At 39.7% G+C, this 27,010-nt stretch overlaps 1 protein-coding gene across 2 annotated transcripts in view; it reads right to left on the bottom strand.

Annotated features, from left to right (window-relative positions):
• The window catches only part of ATP6V1H (ATPase H+ transporting V1 subunit H), an 80,896-nt gene that overhangs the window by 2,276 nt on the left and 51,610 nt on the right, over window positions 1–27,010 (bottom strand). For both annotated transcript variants that reach the window (XM_070392678.1, XM_070392679.1), the window contains one exon: window positions 21,553–21,666. In XM_070392678.1, coding sequence (XP_070248779.1) covers window positions 21,553–21,666 — 114 coding nt within the window. The remainder of the gene's footprint in view (window positions 1–21,552; window positions 21,667–27,010) is intronic.

Here is a 27,010-nt window from a genome sequence, read left to right as displayed (position 1 = left end):
TGGGATGGCCCCGGTGAGGTTGAAACGGTCCAGGTGTGGTAGGGACGACCCCCGTCAGGTCGAAACGGCCCTGGCGTGGTAGGGACAACCCCGGTCAGGTTGAAACGGCCCCCGTGAGGTAGGGACGACCCCGGTGAGGTTGAAACAGCCCCCGTGAGGTAGGGACGACCCCAGTCAGGTCGAAACGGCCCCGGCGTGGTAGGGACAACCCCGGTCAGGTTGAAACGGCCCCCGTGAGGTAGGGACGACCCCGGTGAGGTTGAAACAGCCCCCGTGAGGTAGGGACGACCCCAGTCAGGTCGAAACGGCCCCGGCGTGGTAGGGACAACCCCGGTCAGGTTGAAACGGCCCCCGTGAGGTAGGGACGACCCCAGTCAGGTCGAAACGGTAGGGACGACCCCAGTCAGGTCAAAACGGCCCCGGTGTGGTAGGGACGACCCCGGTGAGGTTGAAACAGCCCCCGTGAGGTAGGGACGACCCCAGTTAGGTCGAAACGGCCCCGGTGTGGTAGGGACAACCCCGGTCAGGTTGAAACGGCCCCCGTGAGGTAGGGACGACCCCAGTGAGGTTGAAACGGCCCCCGTGAGGTAGGGACGACCCCAGACAGGTCGAAACGGCCCCGGTGTGGTAGGGACGACCCCGGTGAGGTTGAAACAGCCCCCGTGAGGTAGGGACGACCCCAGTCAGGTCGAAACGGCCCTGGCGTGGTAGGGACAACCCCGGTCAGGTTGAAACGGCCCCCGTGAGGTAGGGACGACCCCGGTGAGGTTGAAACGGCCCCCGTGAGGTAGGGACGACCCCAGTCAGGTCGAAACGGCCCCGGTGTGGTAGGGACGACCCCGGTGAGGTTGAAACAGCCCCCGTGAGGTAGGGACGACCCCAGTTAGGTCGAAACGGCCCCGGCGTGGTAGGGACAACCCCGGTCAGGTTGAAACGGCCCCCGTGAGGTAGGGACGACCCCGGTGAGGTTGAAACAGCCCCCGTGAGGTAGGGACGACCCCAGTCAGGTCGAAATGGCCCCGGCGTGGTAGGGACAACCCCGGTCAGGTTGAAACGGCCCCCGTGAGGTAGGGACGACCCCAGTCAGGTCGAAACGGCCCCGGTGTGGTAGGGACAACTCCGGTCAGGTTGAAACAGCCCCGGTGTGGTAGGGACAACCCCGGTGAGGTTGAAACGGCCCCCGTGAGGTAGGGACGACCCCAGTCAGGTCGAAACGGCCCCGGCGTGGTAGGGACGACCCCGGTGAGGTTGAAACAGCCCCCGTGAGGTAGGGACGACCCCAGTCAGGTCGAAACGGCCCCGGCGTGGTAGGGACAACCCCGGTCAGGTTGAAACGGCCCCCGTGAGGTAGGGACGACCCCGGTGAGGTTGAAACAGCCCCCGTGAGGTAGGGACGACCCCAGTCAGGTCGAAACGGCCCCGGCGTGGTAGGGACAACCCCGGTTAGGTTGAAACGGCCCCTGTGAGGTAGGGACGACCCCAGTCAGGTCGAAACGGCCCCGGTGTGGTAGGGACAACCCCGGTCAGGTTGAAACAGCCCCGGTGTGGTAGGGACAACCCCGGTGAGGTTGAAACGGCCCCCGTGAGGTAGGGACGACCCCAGTCAGGTCGAAACGGCCCTGGTGTGGTAGGGACAACCCCGGTCAGGTTGAAACAGCCCCGGTCAGGTTGAAACGGCCCCCGTGAGGTAGGGACGACCCCAGTCAGGTCGAAACGGCCCCGGTGTGGTTGGGACAACCCCGGTGAGGTTGAAACGGCCCCCGTGAGGTAGGGACAACCTTGGTCAGGTCGTAACGGCCCCGGTGTGGTAGGGACAGCCCCGGTCAGGTTGAAACGGCCCCGGTGTGGTAGCGACAACCCCAGTCAGGTTGAAACGGCCCTGGTGTGGTAGGGACGACCCCGGTGAGGTTGAAACGGCCCCTGTGAGGTAGGGACGACCCAGGTGAGGTTGAAACGGCCCTGGTGAGGCTCAGACGGCCCTGGTGAGGTTGAGACTACTCCAGTGAGGTTGGGACAAATAAAGGGGACCAGTATGGACTGATGAACAGGGGTAGATACAGAAGCAGAGCAACATTGAACAGAATGTTAAACTACAATGGGGAGCCTGGGGAGGGTTGGGGGGGGATTAAGAGACCAACTGAAGGACTTATATGCATGCATATAAGATTAACCAATGGACACAAGACACGGGGGGGGGGGGGGGGGGGTGGGGGGGTAGGGGCCGGGGGAATGTCATGGGGGGGAAAAAAGGAGACATATGTAATACTCTTTGTAATACTTTAAGAAATAAAAATTATTATTGAAAAAAAAAAAAATAAAAGAAAATGGAAAAAAAATAAAAAATAAAAAAAAAAAATAAAATACACAAGCAAGTCATTACACCCACGAACAAGTAATTCTGCTTTCGATTACAAGGCAATGTAATTACTTATGGGGGATGTCTACTTTACACTTTGGGGGAAGCCTTGTTTACCAGTGCTGCCTCTTCTGCAATCTAAGAAGTTGAAACATCCACTTAAGTATGATTCCATGCCCGTGGACTGATACATGAAAACTACACTCCCTGATGTCAGAAAATACAGGTACCTATATCTGGGGTGAACACAAGAGCACATGAAAACAAACCCCCGAAAATAACATACAGAGTCACCACACCTGGTAGAGCTGCTGGTTATGGAGCACGCACTCTGCCCTGCACAGGCGCAAACCTGCCGAGATGGCTCATGGAACCCCAGATCAACCACAGAGCGGAGACGTGCTATTCTCATTGTACAGACAGGGCACGATGCTCTGCTCCAGAAAATAAACTGCACATACCCCCACAACGTGTGCATGCTTCGCTATTACATACAGATATCGCTGTTAATACCAGGACAGAAAACAGTCTGTACTCTATTTTCTGCGAGTGACTTGCCCAAACTCTGGTTTTTGAACTACCTCATAAGGATGAGAATATCGACATGTTTCCCCCTCTAATAAGAACAGAGCATGAGTTTTAGCAGAGAGATAGGGGTTGGCATTCCAGCGCCACCACTTCATTGGCTCCAGAAGTTGTGGAATGAAGACACTTCATGTTAACACGAAGCCAACGGAGGCACTGAGTGTGAAGGCAGCCGGCGCAGGGACGAGCAGTGAGCACACGGGGCCCATGTCACCCCCTCTCCTCAACTGGTCTTTCAACCTCTCCTGGTCTGAGGACCTCCAGGAAACAACCTCTGGGTGCTACCAGCATCTACTAGTCAATGTGAGCCTGCCTTTCTCTACAGAGGTACGGAGGAAGAGGAGAGGGATGATCTAAGTTGTTTTACTGCCCTACTTTCCCCTCAGATATCACAGCCTTAGCCAAAAGTTATCAAAGATGTGAAGCAAGATTAGAAAAAAGACGAACTAGAGTGGTGAGGTGTCTGGGACCCCCCTCCCCCAAAAATGTACAAAAGTGAACTATGATTTAAAATACTGTGCGACTAACTGGAACTTCGTATGACATGGAAATGGCTAACGATCTTTTAAAAAGCCTTACAGGAAAGTTCTTATCACTGACTTATCAATTTGGATATCATGTTAAATCATATAATATATTCTTATGTTAGCTAGGAGCTACCCTGACATAATTTAGACAATGGGGATCTTATTTTCAACCAAAAATATATAAATAGTTCTAATTTATGCAAAGGCCAAAAGGAAAGCCATCCTATAAATTTTACTAGACAGGAAAAAGCAGGATTCTATAGTTATTATCAATGCTGCCACTGTGGGGAAGCCTGCAACTAGGAAATGCCTGTGACTGCACAGATTGTGTAGGGGGAAGGAGAATATAATATTTATTATAAAACTTCTAGATCTAATACATTTTTCTACATATACCTAAGGAATTGAGCTGAAATTAGAAATGCTTCATTTCAAGAGGACCTTTGTATATGCCAGTTTTGAATGTTGGACTACTTATTGTAAGGGCAGCAGGACATGCCACCCACATACGCCACTCAGTGTATTGATCATTTTAAGCCAAAGGCACCTGGAGAACAGCAAATGCAGGCGCAGGCTGTCTCTGAACTCCCCTCATCTGCCAAAAGACAGGTGCTCCACAAAGGACTCAACTGTCATAACCCCTCCTCAGGAGTTTCTTCAACCAGAGAGGACTGACTCATCACAAGAAAAGAGACTGGAAGTCCACACCACACCCATACAAACTTCGTCACAAACTGCCTCCCACCTATGTTTCCTAAAAATTATTTATTCTGCCCCCGTCTCTCTTTCCTATTAAGATGTAATTTAAGCCTAAATTCTAAATCTATCTTTTTGAGTTACTCATTTTATTCCTGGGTATTTCCCATGTGTACAAGAGGTATACATTTTTCTCTTGTTTATCTGTCTTTTATTACAGGTGCCTCAGCTCAGAACTCAGAGGCATAGAGGAAAAATAATTTTTTTCCCATGTCAGAGTGATCTTAGGAAACATTTGAAAGGTGTTCTCAAAGGCACTATGCCACCCAAGGGCTGCATCTGCTCCATCTCTTCCAGAGACATGAAGGGTGGTTCATTTCCCATACCAGATTTAACTGATATTTCGCGGACAACCATGGACACTTGGAGGTAAGGAAGGTGACTGACTTCTTCATAAAAGAGACATAGGGTCAAAGTAGAAGGATATTAAAACAGAGTGAAGGTGAGCTGTGCTGGCCGAGAATAGGAAAACATGCCCAGCCATGGCTTCTTCCCCACCCGTCTCCTGCTCCTTTGTCTTCCTGGTCAAGGTAATTATTATGGGTAATATGCTCTACTATACACTCATTTCTTTGCTGTATACAAGGCGGCCATGTGATATTCACTTCTTCGTGACCTAGTGCCTGGTGTAGGAACCAGGGCCTCCTTTCCTGTCTGCTCGGGATTATGCAATTTAGGGTTAAGGCAAAGGACACATATAGATGTAAGTTGTTCAACTGAGAACTTGCACATCAAGGGCCCCAGATGGAACTTTGTGAGCCTAAGGTGAGGTATCGCAGGTCACAAAATGCCAGAAGTCTAACAGGAGAAGAGCCCAGACAGGACTCCTGGAAAAAAGAATCAAATCTCCTCCTCAGGCTTTCTTGAAATTAGTATGTTTGCTATGGCATGTGGGTTGTTAAAATATCAGAGAGAGCTCAACTGCAAAAGGTATTTATTACAGGAGGAGACCTAGCCTATACAAAGCTTTGGGGGAAATCTACTTCTTTGAACTTGGCTGGTAAAATGCTGTCAGTCAGCATTTCTGATGTCAAATGGCAACATGTATTCAATGAAAACATTCCCAAGATTCAAGGCTGCCTCTGAATTCTCTGTGGGAAGTCCTGACACCAAGTGCCTGGGGCTGGGAACACAGAACGGTTGCTGCATTCCACACTTTACACGCTATCATGACAACATGATTCCTGTCTATCCACATTTTACCCTACATCTTGACAGCATCCTTGTGAGGTGGGTGTTACTGCCAGTTACAGGGAGAGAACGGAGCCTGGGAAAACTTGAATAACTTGCTCAGGTGCAAAGTGAGCAAAGGGCCTGGCTCAGGTCTTATTCTCTTTCTGCTATGAGGCTGCCTAGCCCAATAAGAGCCTCAAAGGTACAGGAAACAGACACTTCCTATCTGATAGAGTAGAAAATAATAAGCAGATATGAGTAAGTTCTTCAGGTTAACGTTACATTACTGTCAGGATAAAGGAAAAACTATTATAAATTTTATTTCAAAGGATTATAATGCATCTATAACAAAGAACTCAAGAAGAGCTATTTTAAGTGAATCAATCAATTTACTCAGTATTCCTCTTTATACATGCAGATCAATACAACAATAAAAATTCAACTTATTCACTCATAAAGTGCCCAATTTATTCCAGCAATTTACAGAAGCTTGACATTAAGTCTCTGCTTCTACTACTTACAAAGCAAATTTGAGAAGTATAATATTTTCCCTTCTTTGACTTCATTTATAACTTAAAATCACTTGGGATTCCACTATCTCTGAAACTAAAAAAAAAAAAAAAGCAGTCTGAAAAATCCAACTACAAAACAGCTCACAAAGGAGATTATGTTGTGTCCTAAGAAAGAGTTTACATGTGACTAAGAAATACCTATTTTATTCTCTTGCCAATGGCCATAAAATTCCATACTTCCACTTCTATTAAAATACTGACAAACTGCTTTCCAGTTCCTACTGGGCACCACTGAGAAAGCTAAGACTTGACAGAGGTGGTCTGAAGATGACATTAGGTGCCTAGGTTCTATTCTGCTAGAAGCAAGGACCCCAGGAAGCATTTACACCTGGCCTATATTAGCACCTATGACAACACATTATATAGGGTGTCCCAAAATTCACGCAAGATTTGAATTTTGCATGAGCATTAACAACAACAAATAAAAGCCTAATTTTACTTGGTTTATTGAATCAGATTCTAATATTTGTTGCCCTTTGATTTCAATCCCTTCAATTTGATAAGCATTATCAAATTTATGGCCCAGGAGCAGGGACAATGAAGACCAATGAAGACCACTGCTCTGCATATGTGCCAGCAAAGCCGTGGAAGCCATTTACCCGATGTGCTATTCCATGCATAACCCTATACTGTGTACTTTATGAATAAAAAATTTACAATTTTTAATTATAAACCCGTGTTTTCTATCAAAATTACTTCTTGCGTGAATTTTGGGACACACTATAATTAACTGCCAAACTTCACTATATTTATGGTTGTTTATAAGGTCAAAAATGATTATTCTTTCTTTAAAACTGTGGTTGAAGACACTGTGTTACCCATTCAACATACAAACTTCACCTATATAATTGAAACACATGGTAACTTCAGCTAAATAATTTAGTGCCAGAAACCACATGGTAACTTCACCTACATAATTTAGTGGCAAGAAAAAAGTGAATTTTCTCCTGAAAATTCACCAACATATTAATCTACAAAAACTACAGTTCCCCGTTTTTCCTTTTTGCCTTGGCTGCCAAGCAGCTTAGTAGAAAATCTACTGTTACTATCAGTTTTGTATTATTTTCTCTAGTCTTTCAGTGTGTGCAAATTTTCATAACTAAACTTTTAATGAACCTAGAATTCTATATCCCATGTCTTTTTGAGCTTATCATAATTATTCAAAGTACAACTGAGTCATAATTATCGTTCTCTTAACCTTTACTTATCTTGTTTTGGAAAACAAGTAGGAGTAATATTAATCATTAATGAAATATTCCTCTGAATGTATAAAAACAATTCATCTTAGAAAATATGGACTTTACTGTAGTTTACAATACAGATTTCTATCTGGTAAAGAGCAAAAATAAAACAACTATTTTATACAGTCATATTTTCTTTAATGCAAACTCACTGTAGTTACAGATTGTTATCCTTCCAACTGTTATCATGATTTTGAATATTATATACAAACAAATCAAATTTTGTTTTATGAACTGATTTTCCTATGTAATGACTGAATCATGTAAAAATCACAGTGCTCTCTCATCTGCATCTAATTTACAGAAACATTTAAATTCCAAAAGTAAGTACATGTAGTCACATCGTCTCCTCAGTACTTTAAAATCTCAGCCTGGGAAAGCAGTGATCAACGTCACAACATGCACTATTTCTTAGTGCCTGCTATTGACTAAGTGTTGCAGCACTAACTGCTTGATACACATGTTCTCAATTGCTCTTCACAAGAATATGCATAAAAGGCACAGAGGAGCCCCATTTTATAAATAAGAAACTGGAGTTTAATGATAAATGATATGTTGCAATGTTGGGACATCTAGTTAGTGGCAGGGAGGATATTTGTACTCAGATCTGTCTAATTCTAAAACTCAGAGTTTTAATCACTATATAATACTCCTTCATAGTACATTCTATCTCTCACTGGCTGAAGATATATTGTTGTCCAGATATAAGAGAAAAGAGCTTAACAACATCACAATGTGAGTCCTTAATTTATTTTCTCAAATATATTTTCATAATCACTAGCCACTTCATTTCTTTTTTAAAAAACAAATGGTTACCTTCATTAATAGCCTATGATTTAAATAAACAAACCTCTTCAATTTCTGCACCCCAGGGTTCTTTCTCCTTGCAACATCATTCTCTCCAGTATCACTCACTCTAAAGCATGCTGACAGAGCTTTCATAGGAGCTCAAGTGTACATTTAAATGGCACCTCCTTTCTGTCACTGGGGAGAGATCCTGTAAGAGCTGAAGACCTGGACATCCCCACAGGGAGACCCTTTCCCATGGCGGCACCTTTTGTAAAAATTACTGTCTCCGAAGAGTCACTTAGCTAGCAATCCCCTCCCCTCACCATGAAAAGCAAAGTAAGGCAGTATCCTATCTATGCCTTAGGGCTGAAAACGCACAGAGAATAAATATCCTAAAACCCTACGTACATTCATTTGGAAAATCTGTCTTTAACAGCTGCAGGATTGCCACTTCATTTTCTAACAATAGCTAAATTCAAAGATGAACAGATTAGCAGTGCCCCTCAAGAGTGATCGTGGAAACAAAAAAACAAAAACAAAGAAGTCAGTGATTCTAAAAATATAGTCTATTTATGTGAGTTTTGGTCCTAAAGCGGGAGGGGGGCGGGTGTACATTTTAAAAACAATTGCATCAGTGTCTACTGAGACGTCTATAAAAGCAATTTAGGCAAAATTTGCAATAACAAAGTTATTTCTCCTATAGGAATTCCAGTAATCAAATCTTTTAAAAATAGCTAAATATCAAACAGCCAAATCCAGAGTTTCTTTATCTCTTGCTATGTTCAAGAATCATCCCGTACCTGTCACTACCAGCTTAATGATAGGTCAGCAGTGTCTTACACACGTTATCATTTTTCTAACATACAGTTATGATATGTGAAGTGGTGAGCCACTCAAAGCATCAGGGTAGGCAGCAAATGCCCCTTTCCTTTCATTTGTCTTTTATATTTGAAGACTTTATTTTTTAGAGCAGTTTAGGTTCACAAAATTGAGAGAAGGGTACAGAGGTTTCCTATATATATATAGCAGCCCCCACACATGCATAGCCTCCCCTATTTATCAACATGCCCCACTACAGTGGTACATTTGTGATCAAAGATGAACCTACATTGACACATCATAATCGTCAACCCCATTTAGTTTTGCATTTTACATTTAGGTCAATGGTCCATTTGGAGTTACTAGGGTTCACTCTTGGTGTTGTTCAGTCTATGGAATTGGACAAATGTAAAATGACATCCATCCATCATTATAATATTATACAGAGGATTTTCACTGGCCTAAAAATCCTCTGTGCTCCAACTGTTCATCCCTCCCCCAACACCCCTTCCCCAATTTTTTTTTTATTGTCTTCACAGTTTTGCCTTTTCCAGATGTCAGACAGTTGGAATCATACAGTAGGTAGCCTTTCGAGACTGGCTTCTTTCACTTAGTAGTATACATTTATGGTTCCTCCATGCCTTTTCATGTCTTGATAGCTCATTTCTTTGTAGCAAGGAATAATATTCCGTTGTCTGGATGTACCACAGTTTGTTTATCCATTCAACTACTGAAGGGCATCTTGGTAGTTTCCAAGTTTGGCAATATGAATAAAGCTGGTATAAATAGCTTTGTGCAGGTTTTGTGTGGATGTAGGTTTTTAACTCCTGTGGGTATATACCAAGGCACACAAATGCTGGGTCATATGGTAAGGGTAGGCTTAGTTTTCTAAGAAACCACCAAATGGTCTTCACAGAACAGACATTTTTAAACTTCACAATTATTTCTTTCATGAATCAAATCTTTGGCGTATCTATTTAAGAAGACATACCATAAGCAAGGCCATTCAGGTTTTTTCCTATATTACCTACTAGGAGTTTTATAGTTTTGTACTTCACATTTAGATCTACATTCCATTTTGAGTTATTTTTTGTGAATAATGTGAAGTCTGTGTCTGATTCATTTTTGCATGTGGCTGTCCAGTTGTTTTAGCACCATTTATTGAGGAAACTATCTTTGTTCCACTGTATTGCCTTTGCAATAAAATTGCCTTTGTCAAAGATCAGAAGGCTTTGTTTATGGGGTTCTATGTCTGGGCTTTCTATTTTGTTCCACTGATCTATTTGTCTATTCTTTCACCAATACCACACTATCTTGATTTCTGTAGCTTTGTAGTTTGTCTCAAATAAGGTAATATCAGCCCTCCAACTTTGTCTTCTCTTTTAATGTTGAGTTGACTATGCTATAACTTTTACCTCTCCATATAAAGTTTAGGATCAATTTGTCATATTCACAACCTGCCAAAACTCACACAGCAAGATACAGACAATCTGAACAGGCAGGTATTTTCTTTCAAGGAATCAGTCCATTTCATCTATGATATCATATTCGTAGGCATAGTTAGTCATAGTATTTCTTTCCTATCCTTTCCATTTCCATGGGATTAGTAGTGATGTCCCCCCTTTCATAATTGATATTAGGAATTTGTGTCTTCTTTTTTCCCCTTAGTTAGCCTGGCTTGAGGCTTATATTATTGACTTTTTCAAAGAACCAACTTTTGGTTTCATTGATGTTCTCTATTGATTTCCCATTTTCACTTTGATTTCTTATTTTCTTTTGCTTACGTGAACGTAATTTGCTCTTCTTTTTCTCATTTCCAACACTGAAAATTTAGATTATTGATTTTCAGGCTTTCTTCTTTACTAATATATGCATTCAATGCTATAAATTTCCCTCTAAGCACTGCTTTCACCCTATCCCACAAAATGAAAAGTTGTGCTTTCATTTTCATTTAATTAAAATATTTTCTCTTTAAATTTCTTCTTTGACCCATGTGCTACTTAAAAGTGTATTCTTTAATCCCCACATGTTTTGGGATTTTCCAGTTACCTTTCTGTATTTATTTCTAGTTTAATTTCATTGTGGTCTGAGAGTGACATTGTTGTCATTTATTTCACTAAAAATAAGTACCTTGTTAAGAACAACAAAGTACCCTGGTATATTTCAAAATGGTTCCTTTTCCCTACCCCCTGCCAGAAGCCGAAGAGATTTTCCTCCAATATTTATTGTGAGGACCTGGTCTAGCTTCTGGAGCTAAATCTCACTCTATGATGGAGACCCCCTATAACTTGGTCCCCTTGGAGTTTTTAAGTCTCAGATTTGTCCACACTGAGCCTCCTGAATTTTGTAAATTACAGTTCAGGTTTTCCTACCCAGGCACTAGTTCCCACATTAGTTTCTGCTTGTGAGTCTCTGCTCCAATAAACCTTGACTCCCTATATTCACCTGTCTGACTCTCCAATTTCATAGGACAGTGGTTTACCTTGTGTCTTCCCTCTCTTATGGATCCAAGAAGAGTTGTTGATTTTTCAGTCTGTTCAGCTTTTTACTTGTTACAATGGAGTAGTGACTTCCAAGCTCCTTATATGCAGAACTGGAAACCAGAAGTCCCTCCTTTTCTTTTGAATGCTGATTCCTGATCAGCAAGTAGTTACAACCCAAAGCAATCTACAAGGCAGAGTATGACCCCTAAATGACTGCATTACATACAAATCTAGTTTCACAAGTGCAATGTGGGAGAAATGCCTGTGTTGTTATAAGGACTTTTAAGAACAGAGTTTATTTTATACTAGAGGCCAGGTGCACGAATTTGTGACCAGTGGGGTCCGTCAGCCTGGACTGCGGGATCAGGCCAAAACCGGCTCTCCGACATTCCCCAAGGGGTCCCGGATTGCGAGAGGGCACAGGCCAGGCCGAGGGACCCCGCCGGTGCACGACTGGGGCCAGGGAGGGATGTGGAAGATTGGCCAGCCAGGGAGGGACTGCAGGAGGGCTCCAGGGCGTGTCCAGCCCATCTCGCTCAGTTCCAATCAGCCAGACCCCAGCAGCAAGCTAACCTACCAGTCAGATCATCTGTCCCCTGGTGGTCAGTGCATGTCATAGCAACTGGTCAACTGATATTATACAGGATTAGTTACAAAGATAGTATGTAAGCAAAGCCCATATTTAAGGCTTATGATTGGCTCCTTTTTCTAGAATTATACTTAGAATATAAGACTCTTAAATGAGGGAGGAGAGGGTGTCTAATTTATCTTTCTACAGTTCTGAGCTCTGTGCCTGGCATATTCTAGGAGCTTGATAACTGTCAAATGAAAAGTAGTTGAAGAGTCCTACAGGGAAGTTAGAACCTGAGATAGGATACATTTTTCTCCTATGGGGAAATGTACTGAAACACCAGGAGAAACAAAGGTACCAGCAGTTAAAGGTGTTATACTGTTAGCTGAAATTATCCTACCAAGCATTTCTTCTCTTAAATAAATGTATTATCTATACTATTCTAGATATACACTGGTTTTAATGCAAGTATATGTATCTGTCAATCACGTGGCATTTAAAATATGCTAGGTAACAGCTTACTACAAACTTAAATAAATCCAAACAGATGGCAGTAGAACTCCGATTTTTTTCAAATATTATAATTCTGAAAGTTCCTCAGTATCCAGCAGTCCTAACATAATTTCCACCTGACAGCTCATCTATTATTTGTGGCCTGTTTTTTCTAATTCTTATCCATGCAGATGAGTAGAAAGGCTGAGATATCAGTCCAAAAGTAACAAAATAAAGTTTAATGACAAACAACATAGAAAATCTTGGGCAGCAAGAAAATAGCCAGCAAGGTCAAAGTAAATTATAAACAGATGATAATATTATTTATCCCACTGAGAGACTAATCATCCAAGACTAGTTTAAGTAAATAATCAGGAGAGTAAAAAACAAAACAAATAAACAGGTAGAATGAGATGATTTGCTTTTATATGGTCCTTTGGAAAGAGATCTATGTTTCAAATTAAATGTTGATGATGTATCTAAAAGCAAAATATATGAACAACTTGGCCTAAAAAGCACTCATCACTGACAAGAAATTATTTGTCAGTGGAGGGAAAACAAGGTAAAACTTTTAATTAGCAAAACGTATATTAAAACAAAACTGTTTTAAACATTTTAGACCACAACTTATACTCAAAACTATGCCAAAGATAATTCAAGTTTAAAAAAGCAACAAAAAAGTTACCTATTTTTCCACAAATGAGAACACTTTCAGTAACGGTTAATATTTTATTCTGTAGACAAACCTTTACATTTTATTTTATATATAATAATCAATCTGTTTATTTACCTATAATTTCTATTTTCTCTAATGTAACATGATTTTAAGACAAAATAATTTCTACTAGAAATTTTCTCCAAATTGGAGGCTCAATTTCCTGTTCTAAAGTTTCAGGAAACTAAATGGTTCGTGTTTGTCAAACATAAAAAGACTAATCTTAGCCCTAGCCTGTTTGGCTCAGTGGATAGAGCGTTGGCCTGCAGACTGAAGAGTCCTGGGTTCAATTCTGATCAAGAACACATGCCCGGGTTGCAGGCTCAATCCCCCCAAGGGGGCGTGCTGGAGGCAGCCACTCAATGATTCTCTCTCATCATTGATGTTTCTCTACCTTCCTCTCTGAAATCAATAATAATAATTAAAAAGACTATTCTTATAGCTCCAACTTTTAAAAAGTATATATTTAATAATTTAAATCCAAGGTATTTAAATTTTTTTCTATAGAGATAATAAATCAACAAGGTTAAAGTAAACCATGCTACCAAATTCTGAGTAGATATTATTTTACCATGCTACCAAGAGGAACTTCAGTATATTATTTAAAGAACAGAGAGGCCCAAACAACTAACATATTCTGCTATCATCCAACAAATAACTTCTGTATACTAGAAATTCTAAAGCATTAAAAAAATAAGAGAGGTATGAGAAACATTACTTCAAAGAGACTACAAATGATAAAAAGATGTGATGATAAGTAATAAAACAAATAATTCCAAATAAAGGTACTTGGGGAAGGAAAAAAAGATCTTAAAATTGCCAGGTCATCTATCATTGCTTATAAAAAAAACCAAAAACTTTTAAATAGACATTTAATATAGATTTTTAAATGTTTTAAACTACTATATTTAATATAAGTTATAGGAATCATTTTCTTGACTTCACCATTAAATGGGCATAACAAGCAAAGTGATTAACTGATAGAGAAATCACCCACATCACTTAAAAAGCCAAGACACCAAAATAAAATAAGCAAATAGTGTTAATTTAATCTGTAAAATTTAAAGGTTATGAAGAAAGCTATATTTACCTTATGAAAATACTTATAACTCATATTCTGTCTACTCCTTAAAAAACAAATGGGGAAGATGCTTAAGTCTTAGGAGTCAGGCAAAGTTTTCCTTAGAAGTCATTTTCTTAACATCAATGAAATGTCACTTTCCCTGTCAGTGGCAACAGAATCATCACTCTAACTAAAGTCAGGAAAAGGAGGTGGAAAGGCACCTCTTTCCATTGACAAAGATCCAGGAGCAGTAGGCCATGATTAAATGAAGCAAAAAGAAGGGACAGCCAGGCAATCAACCTACTGGGGCCGATCCATTAGTTCCCAGTGCAGAAAGGAGTGTCTGATTGCTGGGCAAGAGCCACATATAGCCTGCTTTTCTGCACAAAAGCCAGGGTGTGGTAGGAACAAAAGGGATTTTTAAAAATTAAATAATTCAGCCAACTTCAGACGTGGTAGCTGAAATCAGATAGAAATGGCAAGAACTTGGGGTGAAGAAGAAAAAGAATAACCGGGACAGTAAGCAATAAACACTGACAATGAAAATAGAGACGAGACAGAAGATGGGCTAGCTGCACAGCAATGCCATCTGAATACCAAAGCTAAGCCCGACAAGGATCTTATAAAGAACTTTGACCGTACATGGGGAAGGACTACCAGCAACTGTACACCCATTAGGCCCCCAAGTATGCCTCAGAGAACAGCATGGTAGAGAAATACAAAATTTGCTTAGAAGCAAAACAATGGCTACAGGTAAGGAGCAAAATGGCCATGGAAAGCTGCCGTTGCCGTTCAGAAAGACTTTTATCCATGATTATATTTTAACTATTTTCAACTATGCAAAACCCAATTCAGGTATCTGTACATCTAAGAAGCCGATCCTAATCAAACAAAACCACAACATGAACTTGATCCACAGATACTTATACCTTAGTCACATGCACCAATGTCTGAAATCTGAATTTGGTATTTTATTTATCAAAGATTCTATTATCCATCAGTGGTTTTATTTTCTTTACTATAGAAATGCTCATTATCCACCTCCTCCAATGTTTATTTAGGCTGGTACTCTACCGTAATCTAAGGCAGTGGTTCTCAACCTTCCTAATGCCGCAACCATTTAATACAGTTCCTCATTGTGGTGACCCCCAATTTCATTGTTACAAATTGAACATAATTAAAGCATAGTGATTAATTACAAAAACAATATGTAATTATATATGTGTTTTCCGATGGTCTTAGGTGACCCCTGTGAAAGGGTCATTCGACCCCCAAAGGGGTTGCGACCCACAGGTTGAGAACCGTTGATCTAAGGTTTATGTTATGCTGGCATTTCCAAATCAATTGTAACCAAGTGATACACAGTGACCAGAAAAATAAGAAGTTAGTACAACCTCAAAACATCTCCAACTAGCAAAGTAGAAGCAACTTTAGACTGGGAGACCTGGAGTTGCTTGACTAATAGTGAGACAACAGCTTTAAGAATTCCTTTTCACTTGGAATTGGTTTTAATATATTTTTTTAAATCATGTTATATTTGTGTGTGGCTTTTTTTTGTTGGTAGTGGTAGGTTTTTTGTAACCGTTTAATAGCTTTTTAATTTATTATATTGTATTTTTTTTAAATTAAATAATCAAGTCCTAGCCGGTTTGGCTCAGTGGATAGAGCATCGGACTGCAGACCAAAGGGTCCAAGGTTTGATTTCGGTCAAGGGCACATACCTTGGTTGCAGGCTCCTCCCCTGGTTGGGGCTTGTGCAGGAGGCAACCAATTGATATGTTTCTCTCACATTGATGTTTCCCTCTCTTCCACTCTCTCTAAAAATCAGTAGAAAAATCAGGTGAGGATTTAAAAAAAAAAAAAAAAGGAAGTACTTTCACCATAGCTGGTTTGGCTTCGTGGATAGAGTGTCGGCCTGCAGACTGAAGAGTCCTGGGTTTGATTCCAGTCAAGAGCACATGCCCAGGTTGTAGGCTCGGTCCCCAGTAGGGGGCATGCAGGAGACAGCAGATCAATAATTCTCTCTCATCATTAATGTTTCTATATCTCTCTACCTTTCCCTTCCTCTCTAAAATCAATAAAAATATATCTTAAAAATAATAATAATTAAAACATATGCCCTTAAAGACATTTTCAAAGGTTCCATCACTAAAAATGTCATAAGAACAAAGTGGGAAATTCCAGGTACTCAAAGAGAGAATTCCATTTTCCAAATTAATTCTGGAAAATGTTAAATCTAGAAGTGATTTATATGTTTATTTAAAATCATATGGAGTATTTTAGCACTAAAAGGTTAAAACTTACATTAGGGTTTTTTTTTTCTTCAATTCAGTTCATAAGTAACTATTTTAATCACTGTATTTATGACTGTGTACTAACAGAGTAACTCAAAGTATCACTGTATTTTAATCACTGTATTTATGACTGTGTACTAACAGAGTAACTAACAGAGTATCCTAAGCAGATATAACCTCAGAGAGCAAAGCAGTATCACGCATACCCTTGGCTTGGTGAGTTCTTCTGTTACATTATTTACCTACACATAAAATATCTAAAGAAGGTAATACTCTTAGCACTTATTATTCTGCTTGAAATAGGGTGAAAAAGAACCCAGAAACAAATAGCAAGTTCTACATGAGATCCTCTACCTACAAAATTCAGTGTTTCTTTCCTGAAGTCTTGAGCTGTCCATATGCACATATTGCTGCTTCTGAATTACAAGCTGATTACATATAAAATCATTCTGTAGGAGAAAAATGGTAACATTTTATGATGTTAAATTAGAAAGGCTAAACTGAGGGTATATATAAAAGTTCTCTAGAATAAGTTGTCATTGTATATATATTCTGCCCAACTTATGAATATAAAAATCCAGCACTGCTAAAGAACAAGGGGTGTGCCAGAAATGCACAGTGGGTACAGGAAGATCAGAGAGCTGTGCATGTCATTTAGGAGGGCTGTGAGGAGGAATGACCTGCTCCAGGCCTCCTGGACTGAAGAGGTGCCAGTGTGTGCCAACTGCCCCCTAGCAACTCTGTTCTGCTCACTCCCATTATTCCCCCACCAAATCAGTTAGGGTTATTTGTAATCCATTATTCCATGCAAATGCAGATGTCAAGGAGAAGGGGAGAAACTGGCTACTCTATGAAGACTTGTAATTTATGGAAATAATTTTGAAATTAATCATAAACTCGTAAAAAAATATGTCCACATCATATATAATTATATTCCATGTTATATAAACCAGAAATAAATCTATCTCTATATTATCAAGAAACATAATATTTAACTCCTTAAAAAATAATCAAAATCAACATCCAAAGACAGACTAGTTCTATTTTAAAATTATCCAATTTATACTTAAAATGTAATTCTAAACTTATACTTAAAACAAAAATATTCCCTGTAGTAAAAAATAAATGTTTACTTTATATCTAAAATTATAATGTATTCTAATAAACAGATACTTTAGGAATAATGCAATATCAAATATCTAAAAATCACTTATGATAGAAAAGTAAAAGAAAATCAAAAGAATGTGCTAGAAATCTTTTCAGCACAGCTTAGGAGCAAACTAATGACTACAGATAACGAGCAAAACTGCCATGGAAAGCTGCTGCTGTTGTCATTCAGGCAGACTTTTATTTTGCTTTTGTCCATGATTATATTTTAACATTTTTCAACTAAAATATTGTCACTCACAAAAATTAATTTTAATTTAAGTCCAAACAAAAAAATGTTAAGAGGACACAAAGTCAACTGTGTTTTCATGTTTTTATTTGGTGTGAAACATCTTAGAACCATATTTTAGGTAATTAAAGCCTCTATGTTAGGTAAGTAAAAGGCAGTCTTTACCAGCATGATTTAATAAGGACAACTTGGTTACCTGCATAAAGATTTTTATACAAAATCTTTTCACATTTGTAGATCACGTTGCAGAAGATTTACCTTCCAAATGGCATTCTATTTGGTCTCTTATTGACTGGAGGTTAAATAAATTGCTGTTACTTGAGCAATTTTCATTCTCTGGCACAAAGAGCCAAAAAATTATACATGTCACAACAAAATCTACAGGTCACATGTGAATTCGAATCTTTCTTTATGTGAAAATTCCTTTCTAAAGAAAGTATAAGAAAACACTGACACCAAGCCTGTCGATTAAAGGGGGTCTATTATAACTAAAACATTAAGTTAAGATAGCTTGGCACATAATTAGCAGGTAAGGATATTCTCTTATTAGCTAGTCAATGATAAACAGTGAATAAACAAGTTTCTGGCTATAAAGATATTTACTTTTCCTTTTGTACACATACATCAAAAAAATATACTATGAGACTAAATCAAGTTCCTAAATTCAGGGGGGAAAATAATCAAATTTTAAATGTTTCACCTTCAATATATGATCATATAAAAAAACAAATTCTCAAAAATGTTTCTCTACTAGCAAAGGGAAAAGGTCAACATCCTATTTCATACCTATCTTTTCTTTCATATAAGAAACATACATTTTTTAAAAAGCTAAACCCAACAATAAATGCTCCAAGAGAAATTAAAACAAGAATTATACTTCAGCAACCCTAATTTCAACAAAAATAAAAGTGTTTTTCACAGAAACTTTAGAAAAACACCTGGCAAACATAAGCTCATTGGCTGCAACAGCCTTGAATGCCAACATTCTTTAAACTAATTTCATGCCGGAGACATAAACCAAGAGAGATAAAATTACTAAATAATTCATTTATGTTGAAAAATGTGCTTTGATGCAAGGAACAACACTCAACCAACTGGAACTGGAGAACATTATGCTAAGTGAAATAAGCCAGTCAGAGAAAGACAAGGACCACATGATCTCACTCATTTGTAAAATTTAATGAGCAAACTGAACTACCAAGGAAATAGAGACAGACTCATAGATAGAGAGCAGGCATACATTGCGCATGGAGGGCAGGAGGGACTCGAAGGCAGAGTGGAGGGATTGAGCAAAAAAGAAAAAAAGAGAGAGAACTCAGGGACATGGACAACAGTGTGGGGATTGCAGGGTGGAGGGTGTGGAGGTGGAAGAGGACACAGAAGGGATAAATGGTGATGGAAAAAATAAAATAGAAAAGGAAAATGTGGCTCGGGTTGAAGCGAATAAAGTGGGGAAGCCCAGTGGGTTATTCCACATTTTACTGACAGACTTGCAAGGATTTTCCTCCTGCTGAACAGATAAAAACTACTTGAGTGCCTTCTGCTGATCCCATTCTTTCTGCATTGAGGTTATGAACAAAGTAAAAATGTTTTCAGCCCATCAAATGTTGCCAGCGCTAGCTCTGAAATCTATCCTAAATCCATCTACTTCCTTACTTTTATAGCTGTGGTCCAAGCTACCAACCATCTCTAGTCTAGACCACAATGAGAACTTACTAAAATAGTCTTCTTCCTTTTACACTTACCCCTGTGCAATCCATTCTCCACAGAGCAGCCTAAACAATCTTATTAAAACACAAATCAAACCTTGTCATTTCCCTGTTTTAAAAAATTTCTCAATGGCTTTCATCTCATCTTATAAGAGTCAAATGACAGCCTATGCAATTGGATGTCTGCCAAACTCTCCTTGCCCACTTTTTTCACGCTGGCCTCATTCCATTCTTCAAATTAGTGCTTCTCAACCTTGGCACCATCGGTACATTGGGCAAGACAGTTGTTCATTGTGGGAACTATCTGCATTGTAGGATGTTTAGCAACATCCCTCGCCTCTACCCACTAGGTGCCTGTAGCACCATCACCCCCAGTTGTCACATAACAATATGTTTCCAGACATTTCTTTTAAAGAAGCCAAGCTCATTCCTGCTTCCTGATCTTTTACCCTCTCATTCCCTCTATGTGAAATAATTACCCCCAATACTTGAGCTCTATGACTGGTTCCTTTCATTCTTATCTCAACTTAGCTGTGCTGGTCTACTCAGAGAGGCCATCTCTAATCATCCTACATGAAGTTGTGCCCACTTCCATCATAGCTACAGCCCAACACTTAATAGAGTACAGAGTAAGTGCTCAAAACATAGTCACTGAAAAAATACATAAATGTCAGTATTTATGAGAAAATGCTTAAGTGGTAAGATGATAACAGTTATGTATAATGCCACAACAGCACCTGGATATTCTCCTATACTGTATTTGCTTCATCTTTCAAATGTATACTAGTACAGTGGGGCCTTGACTTACGAGTGTCCCGACTAACAAGTTTTTCGAGATACGAGCCGTCTCTCAGCCGATTTTTTGCTTTGAGTTGCGAGCTAAAATTCGGGTTACGAGCCAGCTTCAGATACCCCACCGCTAGTTGGCGCAGCGAACGTCACAGTGAACGCCACATCAGCCCAGCATCACGTGTCTCACTCGTTCACTTTAAGATTTGACATACGAGTAATTTGAGTTACGAGCTCCGTCACGGAACGAATTAAACTCGTAAGTCAAGGCCCCACTGTACATCCTAATGCACCATTAATTCTTTCTGGTAATATTATTGTCGGTTGTAGGGAATGTACATTTGCTCATTGTGCATTAACAAAAATAGTCCAAGGCCAGAGCATGCTTCCACAGAGTGGGAACAGAGAGGCATTTGAACTGTTCAGAAGATGTTATGCTGCTGAAAGCACTGAACATCCAACTTCCGGCTAAAAATAGCCATGACAAAGGATCCTGGTTTGTTCCATCATGTACATAAATGGCTCACCATTTTTATCTAAGCAGTCACTCTTTCATTTATCTTGTTTTAAGTGGACACACAAAGGTCAATACTTTCGATTTTTTTTTTAATGACAGAAAAACATGACTTCAGTTATTTCAAAAGCAAACAGCTGCAATGAATAAAAAGGAAATGTGAGAGTTAAATCTTAATCACTTTGTGTTTTCGTGTGAACTGGTAAAATCCAGTCAGGTGAACCCTATGCTGAGTAATTAAACCTGGCAAAATTGTAGTCTCTGATCAGAATAGTTCAACTGGATTTCATTAATTCCATAAAGGTTGGTTCACTCATGTCACAGGGGGCCTTTTATTACTTCTGGAGATGTGTTTGATATCAGCACTTTGAATACATATACATTTCTTCAGAAAATTAATACAGTTTTTTAAAAATTATGTCATTGCTCTGAATTGCTAAAATATATTTCTAGATACTTAAAATAATAAACACACAATGCAGTGTACAGATGATGTGTTGTGGAACTGTGCACCGGACACCTGTATAATATTGTTAGCCAGTGTCACTCCAATAAATTCAATAAAAAGGAAAAAAACATTTTTTAAATTTTAAATATAAATATCACTGATTTTAAAAACTATCATTCATCAGAACAATTACATAAGAACTTCTGGACAAGTGAAACCTCACAGACCAGTGTGTGAGTAGGAGGAGAACCGGCACATACCAGTTGTGCACCATGAGTTTCTGCACAGCCAGGAGAGCGTTGTAGCGAACCTGCTGGTCTTCGTGGTGCATGTGGTTCATCACCAGCTGCTTCCCTCCAAGCTGCTCAATGACCCTGCGGAACAGAAGCCACTTTGTGAAGATACTGCAATTACTTTCAAACTCATGCTGTCCGTCAGCAGAAAGCCCAAATCCCTAGCAAAGTCACAATACATGTAAGTAAACCAACACATGCCTTTTTTCTATCATTTTCTCCAAATCATAGTTTTAAAGTATTCAAATATTTCTTTTGAATTCCTAAGAATAAATCTAATTGCTATTCTCCTTTCCCAATCCAGGCAAGTTTCACCTACCTGAATATCTCACATAATATTCCCGGTTATAGTTTTCTAGGTAGTTGAGTATCAACTTCTTTATTTTTAGTATTTCTGGCCTGCTTAAAATCAATATATTGAATATAATCTAATATCCATAATAATATCAATCAATATTAAGTTCACCAGTGGCTGTGCTGTGAGACAGATATGGGCTCAAGTACAGATTCCAGGGAACACAGAGTTAAAAGCACCCAGTAGAAGCCATGTTAATTTCCTGAAAAGGACTACTGATTTTTAAGATATCTGCTCTTTCTTGTAAAAATCGGAATTACCACATGACCTCCTGGGCAATGAACCAGAGGAGGAAAATTCCTCTTGTCAAGAGCACCGTGATGACTGACAACCAGCATTGCTTTCTATCACTGCACCCGACACCCTAAAAACTCCAGTTACCACAGATGTAAAAGTGAAGTGAAAATGGTTATTTCCTTCATGAACGGAAAGAGATTCTCTGTTCCTCTGCAAGGACGTGGCTGTGGATAGAGCTGTGGAGTCTCTTAACTCCATCACAACAGTGTGGATTCTCCAGTCTGTACTGCCTAGTGGGAGATATAACTATTACATAGCCAGTGACAAGTGACAGCAATAGGGCTTTGGTGGTTTAAGACAACCTCACAGACAGATGGATGGGGATCAAAGATGAGAGAGAGGCTTTTATGTTTATACCTTTTTATACCTTATTTTTTAAATCATCCTTTTTTAATGTATTGAATTGAGGGGGGAAAATACAGTATAATTATTACCAAACATTAATTGAGTGCTTGTTATGTGCCAGGTACTGTGCTTTAAAACATTACTTTAATACGTATATCAGCTCTGCTCTCTATCAGATATGTTACATTAGGGAAGTCATTTAACCATGTAAATTCCTTCTTGCCACATGAGAATAACAAGAATGCCTCCTTTATGGTGCTGCTGTGAAGACTAAGGGACATAAAGCCCATGTCTACGGCCATGAGGAGGAGGAGGAGAAGGATACAGGGGCTGCTCCCCTTCAATCCAGTCCAAGTGACCTTCCAAAAATTCTGAATTATCGCTTGTTCTGCATAAAACACTGACTGACAAGGCCCTTCACAGTCTGACTTGGAGCCTTCTCTCGCTTCATAGAGCCTGGGCCTACACCCTGGACTCTGTGCACTGACTCCACTGGCCCCTTTCGGGTCCTCCAGTCAGAGTCTTGGCAAACGCTGTCTTCTCTTCCTGAAGCTGTCCCACTCCTCTTCATGTCGTTTTCAACTAGAGGCATTGAAAGATTATCATCACTGGATACATTTTAAAGGGAATATGAGGAATAAACATAAAGTCATTAAGTCATCCTAAATTTTTTTAATCCTCATCCGAGGATATGTTTTTATTGATTTTTAGAGAGAGAGGTAGAGAAAGGGAGAGAGAGAGAAACATCTATCAGTTTCCTCCCCGTACATGCCTGACTAGGGATCGAACCCACGACCTGGGTATGTGCCCTGACCGGGAATCGAACCTTCGGTGCATAGGACAATGAACCAACTGAGCCACACTAGCCAGGGCCATAAAGTCATTCTTATTTCACCACAAACTGCTTATTCAACTGACCGTGTTCATGTGTATGAGCTACTTTGAGGGGTTGGCAGGACTGGCTTCTTACCTTTCCTCTTTAGCTCAACACCCGTCTCCTCCTGCCCTTGCTTACTCCTCCAGAGTGGACCGCTGTAATTGGGGAGTTTGGAAAAAGGAATCCACATGCACAGATACACCCCCTCCTTTCTCTTCCATGTCAGTCCAGTGTTCCCTGGGATTAATGGGTTAGTCCAATTCTGAGTTCAGTATTAGGAAGGCCATCTGTGTATTGTACATATACCATGTTTTTCAATATTGGCTTTTTTCAGTAAGATTTCTACTTTGGCCTCCATTTGTTATCTCCTTTGACATGTTTCTCAAATAATTTAGAATTTAGGCAGGCAGGCAGGAGGGGCATTATTTATTGGGCCCCTTCTGGACACCTCCAACACATGGAGATACAGTTGATTCTCATTATCCAAAGTAGTTATATTCTATATAGTCATCACTAACAATGATTTAGTTAATATTAAAATCCTAGGGGAAATCCAAGGTTAGGTTCCTCCAAGCCTCTGGTCACAACACTGCCATTAACCTATCAATACAAAACCTTGTTTTATGTGTGTCTGTGTAAAGACAACTTACTTTATATATTATTAATTCATTAGCACTGAACTCATAGCCAACAGCACCATAACTCATGCCTGAAGGAAGCTTATCTAATACACACAGTTTCTCTGTAAGGCATATCACAGCCTTCTTCTGCTGAGGACTCTACACAGCACTTCAGCCCTCGGCTCAGAGTTAGTGAAACAGTGACATCACCAACAAAGTGCACAAAAATACAAAAACCATGACACTAACCAGACCACATAAGGAATACTTGTTTACAGTACAAAGCTAAAAAAAGAAGGCAGAGTATCGCCTTGTTTGCCTTCAGCTGGGAATGTGTGAATCAGGTGACTTAAATTTTGCTCTGTACATGTCCACCAACAATTGTGAAAGCATGAAGTATTGATTTAGGGGTTAGAAAAGAAATTTTTAAAAAGTAGGCAAATTCACAAATCTATAATTCATAAATAATGAGGATCAACTGTATATGAATAAGTATAATCTCAGAAAGGTACCATTTTAGTGAAACTAAAAAACACAGAGATCACACACCATTGATGATGAGGATGACGATGATAGCAATTTTTTTACTTGTTGGGCATATGCTAAATGCTTCCTATATTTTCTCTCATGTAATCTTCACCACAAATGTACTGCCTATCCCTCTAGAAAGTCATGGTTTTTGACACTTTAAACCCTTGCCCCTTCTATCTGCTCATATTAACACCAGCCAAGAAAATTTGCTTTTAATAATTTATTACTATATTTATTTACTACACATTCATTTTCAAACTATACATATTACTGCCCTCCACCCAAGATTCCAGTGGGTGTCAAAGAGGAATAAACAATCTCCACTCCACTGAAACACATTGCTATAAAAATAAAGACATTCCCCCTCTTCTAAATTTAAGATTCAAATGAACCACCAATTACTTTCAGATTATACAGATGTCCAAAATCATAAATGCTTGAAAAAGTGGTGAAAAAGAATCTTTCCAGTTAGCAGATTAAGACAAGATATCATTTAAAAGGCCAAATATTTAGATAATTTAATTTAGAGCAACATTCTAGTACTTTAATAGCCACTGCCTAATAGAAAAAACCTTGCTAAACATATTTCAAAACAAATCAAGTCAATAGCATGTTAAGCTTTAAAGACTTATAATATTATAATACACTATTAACAAGCTCAACACTGGTAATAACATTTAAAGAATGTACCAGCTGGTGAAACAGAGAAACGTAATTTTAGAGTAAATTTTTCAGATATTCTAAAAAGCACAGCACTAATTTTTTTTGTTCTAAACGTCTTTTTCCCTATTAATATGGTTCTATAATATGGTATTAAGTATAGTTTGATATCAGGTAGGTAGCAAAATCTTGGCCATTTCTCATAGCAATATTTTTTCTGATACAGTGCCTTGGGCAAGGGAAGCAAAAGAAAAACAATTGAGACTACACCTAAAAAGTTTTGCACAACAAAGGAAACCATCAACAAAATGAAAATAAACCCACTGATGGAGAACATATCTGCCAATGATACATCAGATAAGGGGTTGATATCCAAAATTTATAAAGAACTTATGCAAGTCAACACCAAAAGAAAAAAAAAAGATCCAATTAAAAAATGGGCAAAGGACCTGACTAGACACTTCTCCAAAGACATACGAAAAAATGCTCAATGTCACTAATCATCAATGAAATGCAAATATTAAATACAATGAGATATCACCTCACACCTGTCAGAATGGTTATCATCAATAAATCAACAAACAACAGTGCTGGCAAGGATGTGCAAAAAAGGGAACCCTCGTGAACTACTGGGAATGCAGACTATGCAGCCACTGTGGAAAACAATATGGAGTTTCCTCAAAAAATTAAAAATGGAAGTACATTTTAACCCAGCAATCCCACTTCTGGAAATATATCCTAAGAAAACTGAAATACCAAATCAGAAAGAATATATGCGCCCCTATGTTCACTGAGCGTTATTTATAACCAGAGGCCTGGTGCACGAAATTTGTGCATTTGGGGGAAGGGGGTCCCTCAGCCCGGCCTGGGCCCTCTTGCAGTCCAGGAGCCCTCAGGGAATGTCTGACTGATGGCGGGGAGTGGGTCTAAGCCGTCAGTTGGACATCTGTAGCACTGCCACGGAGGTGGGAGAGGCTCCCGCCACCAGCACTGAGCTTGCCAGCTGCGAGCCTGGCTCAGTGCTTCTCCCTGTGGGAGTGCACTGACCACCAGGGGGCAGCTCCTGCATCTGCCCCCTGCACATCATAGCAGCCAGTCATTCCACCATTCGGTCAATTTGCATATTAGCCTTTTATTATAAAGGATAACCAAGATCTGGAAACAGTCCAAGTGTCCATCAGTAGATAAAAAAGCTGTGGTGCATTTACATAGTGGAATATTACTACTTGGCCTTAATAATAGAAGAAAATCTTAGCTTTTGCGACAACATGGATAAACTTGGAAATTATTATGCTAAGTAAAATAAGCCAGTCAGAGAATGACAAATACCATAAGATTTCACTTATAGCCCTAACCGGTTTGGCTCAGTGGATAGAGCGTCGGCCTGGGGACTCAAGGGTCCCAGGTTCGATTCTGGTCAAGGGCATGTACCTTGGTTGCGGCCACATACCCAGTAGGGAGTGTGCAGGAGGCGGCTGATCGATGTTTCTGACTCTCTCTATCCCTCTCCCTTCCTGTCTGTAAAAAAATCAATAAAATATATTAAAAAAAAAAAAAAAGATTTCACTTATATGTGGAATCTAATCAACAAAATAATTTAACAAACAAAATAGAAATAAAAGCATAGATAACAGACTGACAGCAAATTCTGCTTCAGGTGAACTGTCATAATTTTTTGGAATCCATCAATAATAATGCAGCCTGAGCTACAACAAATCAGATATTTTTAAAAAACAAGGT

The sequence above is a fragment of the Myotis yumanensis genome, unplaced genomic scaffold (genome assembly GCF_028538775.1).
Source record: "Myotis yumanensis isolate MYYU_CA2020_CCGP unplaced genomic scaffold, mMyoYum1.0.hap1 SCAF_15, whole genome shotgun sequence".
NCBI classification, from domain to species: Eukaryota; Metazoa; Chordata; class Mammalia; order Chiroptera; family Vespertilionidae; genus Myotis; species Myotis yumanensis.
This window is presented reverse-complemented; position numbering and strand designations above follow the sequence as displayed.